Source organism: Triticum urartu, chromosome 3A, assembly GCF_056163025.1.
Source record: "Triticum urartu cultivar PI428250 chromosome 3A, HENAU_Tu73, whole genome shotgun sequence".
NCBI lineage: Eukaryota > Viridiplantae > Streptophyta > Magnoliopsida > Poales > Poaceae > Triticum > Triticum urartu.
In genome coordinates this window covers 724,092,513-724,096,867 of record NC_141875.1, presented here as the reverse complement: position 1 = coordinate 724,096,867, position 4,355 = coordinate 724,092,513, and the positions used below count along the sequence as shown (strand labels likewise).

Sequence of the window (4,355 nt, the reverse complement as noted above, 5' to 3'; positions counted from 1 at the left end):
GTGATTCTTCATCATCACTTTCATCATCATAATCAGATTCAATATTTTCAATCTCTCTAGCCCTAGCAAGTCGTTCCTCGAGAAAATCACCAAGTGGCACAGTAGTATCAAGCATAGAAGTAGTTTCATCATAAGTATCATGTATAGCAGAAGTAGCATCATCAATAACATACGACATATCAGAACGAATAACAGAAGCAGGTTTAGGTGTCGCAAGCTTACTCATAACAGAAGGTGAATCAAGTGCAGAGCTAGATGGCAGTTCCTTACCTCCCCTCGTAGTTGAGGGATAAATTGTTGTCTTAGCGTCTTTCAAGTTCTTCATAGTGTCCAGCAGATATAAATGCCAAGTGACTCAAAGAATAGAGCTATGTTCCCCGGAAACGGCTCCAGAAATTTATATTGATAACCCACAAGTATAGGGGATCGCAACAGTTTTCGAGGGTAGAGTATTCAACCCAAATTTATTGATTCGACACAAGGGGAGCCAAAGAATATTATCAAGTATTAGCAGCTGAGTTGTCAATTCAACCACACCTGGAAACTGAGTATCTGCAGCAAAGTGTTTAGTAGCAAAGTAATATGATAGTGATGGTAACGGTAACAAAAGAGTAACGAAATCAAAGTAATGATTTTGGTATTTTGTAGTGATTGTAACAATAGCAACGGGAAAGTAAATAAGCGTAAACCAGTATATGGAAAGCTTGTAGGCATCGGATCAATGATGGATAATTATGCCGGATGCGGTTCAACATGTAACAGTCATAACATAGGGTGACACAGAACTAGCTCCAATTCATCAATGTAATGTAGGCATGTATTCTGAATATAGTCATACGTGCTTATGGAAAACAACTTGTATGACATCTTTTGTCCTACCCTCCCGTGGCAGCGGGGTCCTAATGGAAACTAAGGGATATTAAGGCCCCCTTTTAATAGAGAACCGGAACAAAGCATTAGCACATAGTGAATACATGAACTCCTCAAACTACGGTCATCACCGGTAAGTATCCCGATTATTGTCACTTCGGGGTTAACGGATCATAACACATAATAGGTGACTATAGACTAGCAAGATAGGATCAAAAACACTCATATATTGATGAAAACATAATAGGTTCAGATCTGAAATCATGGCACTTGGCCCCTAGTGACAAGCATTAAGCATAGCAAAGTCATAACAACATCAATCTCAGAACATAGTGGATACTAGGGATCAAACCATAACAAAACTAACTCGATTACATGATAAATCTCATCCAACCCATCACTGTCCAGCAAGCCTACGATGGGATTACTCACGCACGGCGGTGAGCATCATGAAATTGGTGATGGATGATGGTTGATAATGACGACGACGACGAATCCCCCTCTCCGGAACCCCGAACGGACTCCAGATTAGCCCTCCCGAGAGGTTTTAGGGCTTGGCGACGGCTCCCTATCGTAAAACGCGATGATTTCTTCTCCCTTATTTTTTTCTCCTCGGAAGCAAATATATAGAGTTGGAGTTGGAGTCGGGAGGTCTCCAGGGGGCCCACGAGGTAGGGGGGCGCGCCCTAGGGGGGGCGCCCCCACCCTCGTGGATAGGGTGTGGCCCCCCTGGTCTTCATCTTTGGCGAAGATTTTTTATTATTTATTGTAAGATATTCCGTGGAGTTTCAGGTCATTCCGAGAACTTTTGTTTTCTACACATAAAACAACATCATGGCAATTCTGCTGAAAACAGCGTCAGTCCGGGTTAGTTCCATTGAAATCATACAAGTTAGAGTCCAAAACAAGGGCAAAAGTGTTTGGAAAAGTAGATACGACGGAGACGTAACAGTCGTCGTCATCGACAACAGCGACGACGCGCCGCCGCCGCCAGTCCGCCATGGCGACGCCGGGTCCAGCAGGGGCGCCCTCGTCAAGGAGGAGAAGGCCGACGACGAGGATGGCGATGACGACGGCGACTACTCGGTGTTCAGCAAGTTTCTTTTAGATTAGTTTATTATATATTTGCTATGTAATGAAAATCGGCGAACTTTGTCCAAATATATGCCCAAGTTGGCCGAAATTTGTCGTGTTTAGCCGAACTTCGCCGAACTGTGCCGAAATTTGCTATACTTTTTTTATTTAATCGCGCCTGGGGGCCACCTCGGGGCCGGCGGCTGGGGACCAACTCGCCCCCAGGCCCATTTTTTGCGCCGGCTCACCCCCAGACGGCGATTTTAGGCGCTCCCTGGGGGGCCAACGGCTGGAGATGCTCCTACTGTGTTGTTTGAACCCATCGTATAACATCTACTTACACATGGTATGAGTAAGAGAACACCGTGGAATCTAAACACCGTGAGAGATCTAAGGAGGATTTAATGAAAGACCACAATAGAGGCATATGGAGGTGGTGGCTACACCAACAGGCATAAGCTGTGGGAGGTGATTGTAGGCAATGGATGACGGGAGCAGTGCTTGGGATTAATGCAAGAAGAGGTAAGGCAGCGAGAGCAGCATGAGAGAGACGATGGCAAGAGAACGAAACCGAAGGTGGAGGAGATATTCTTTCGGTACTATGTCAAAGAGGCATACGGGTGGGACATCAGGCGCCTATTGATATATTGATATTACAAGTTGATCTAGATAGTAATAACTTGAGCCCACCAGTTTAACAGCTCGTATTTTACGATTAACATGGTAATTTCCAGGGAGTTTCTAGTTAGTATACGTATAGATAGATAGATAGATAGATGTAATATCTAAGTTTTAATTAGATGTGCTTTTAGCAAATTTGTTGTCAAAAACATTACTCCCTCTAATTCATATTAATTGTAGCTCAAACGAAATCTAGCACCGAAATACATTTAGATACATCCTTTTCAGCGACAACTAATATGGATTGGAGGGAGTACTAATCTTAAAGTTGTCGAGGGATCACACTTATATATATACACTAATATGTGCGGGAATAGTTGCGAGAGAGCATGATATACCACTCCCCATAATCCATACACACGTATATATTAATATTGATTATTATTATTATTTTGGAGATCACATTATCCATACACGCGTACATATTGGCGACCGTACTATACCAGATGCACATGTGAGCGGCAGCACGCACGCTTGCAGCTGGCTTATTGCAGGGACGCCGAAATTAAGAGTGCTTAAGCAAAGACATGCGTGCCTGCGGCATGATATTCTCTATCGATCTTATTGGTGTCTATAGGATAGATCGACGTTGCGAAGGTTGCATGCATGATTACTTAGTTGCTCTATCGATCTTATTAGTTGCAGTAGCTGTTGTGGACAGGCATCCTGTACTCCTGCTTCCCGCCGTAGCCGGGCTGCTTCTGCTCGCGGTGCTCGTGGTAGGCGTAGCCGCCGGCGCCAACCGCCGCCGCCCCTGCCAGGCCGGCCTCAATCTGGTGCTTCCGGGCGTGCGCTGGGTCCTTCTTCGCCTCATACCCCTCGTACTGTACCACACGAAAGGATCATTCATCTTGAAGATTAGATGTGTTAACTGGAGTAGTATTAGTATGTAATGTGGAGCTAGAGTAATTAAGTAATCACCAGGGCGAAGCCACCGGCGGCGAGGGCGCCGGCCTCGCCGACGCGCTCCCTGTTCTTGTGCTGCGTCACCTCCTTCTTGTAGTACCCCTGGCCCTGCTCGCCTCCGCCGAAGGACTCGGTGGTGGTGGTGTACGCCATGGTCCCGCCGTTGTTCTGCCCGTAGCCGTGGCCCTGCCCATGCCCGGGCCTCATGGAGTCGAAGGACTCGTCGGTGGTGGTGGTGTACACGGTCCTGCCACCGCCGCCGCCGCCATGCCCGTACATGCTGGAGTCGACGCCAGTGGTGTTGGAGTACATGTTGGTCCCGCCATTGCCATAGCTCTGACCGTGGCCGTAGCCGGCACCATGGCCGAGCTTCGCAGCATCGTAGCACTCCTCGGTGGTGGTGGAGTACACGGTCTTGCCGCCGTCGAAGGACTCCTCGGTGTTGGAGTAGGACATGGGCCTGCCGCCGGTGTAGTAGGCCGCCATTCTATGAGCAGATGGTGAGCTAAGCTAGCTAGTGTGCTGGATACTGGTACGTGTTGATGGTTGCTTGCTTGGCTGTCACAAATGTGCCGTGGAAGGGGTGTATTTATAGCGTGGCGATTGGTGTAAGTGACAGCGACGATGGACGGTGGAGATGAATTGGAGAGCAAATATGATTCATCGTCACCTCTATTATTGAAATCTCAATTTGTGACTACAGTTGAGCATCATTTTGTCGCTGCCGACAGGTTTTATATACATAGCCTTGATCTGCAAAATTACTAAGATTCGCCTCATCAAGTTGTTGCCCCTGTTTTGGGAAAGAGTATGCGATAATTCGA

General features: G+C 46.9%; 1 protein-coding gene across 1 annotated transcript; it reads right to left on the bottom strand.

Annotated features, from left to right (window-relative positions):
- Nucleotides 1–2,989: 2,989 nt before the first annotated feature.
- On the bottom strand, nucleotides 2,990–4,107 carry LOC125527335 (uncharacterized). Its single transcript, XM_087514257.1, has 2 exons — nucleotides 3,547–4,107; nucleotides 2,990–3,449 (listed from the first exon to the last, which is right to left on the bottom strand). The coding sequence occupies exons 1-2, from the start codon at nucleotides 4,015–4,017 to the stop codon at nucleotides 3,261–3,263; spliced, it is 660 nt and encodes a 219-aa protein (XP_087370383.1). The 5' UTR covers nucleotides 4,018–4,107; the 3' UTR covers nucleotides 2,990–3,260.
- Between the last annotated feature and the right edge of the window lie 248 nt (nucleotides 4,108–4,355).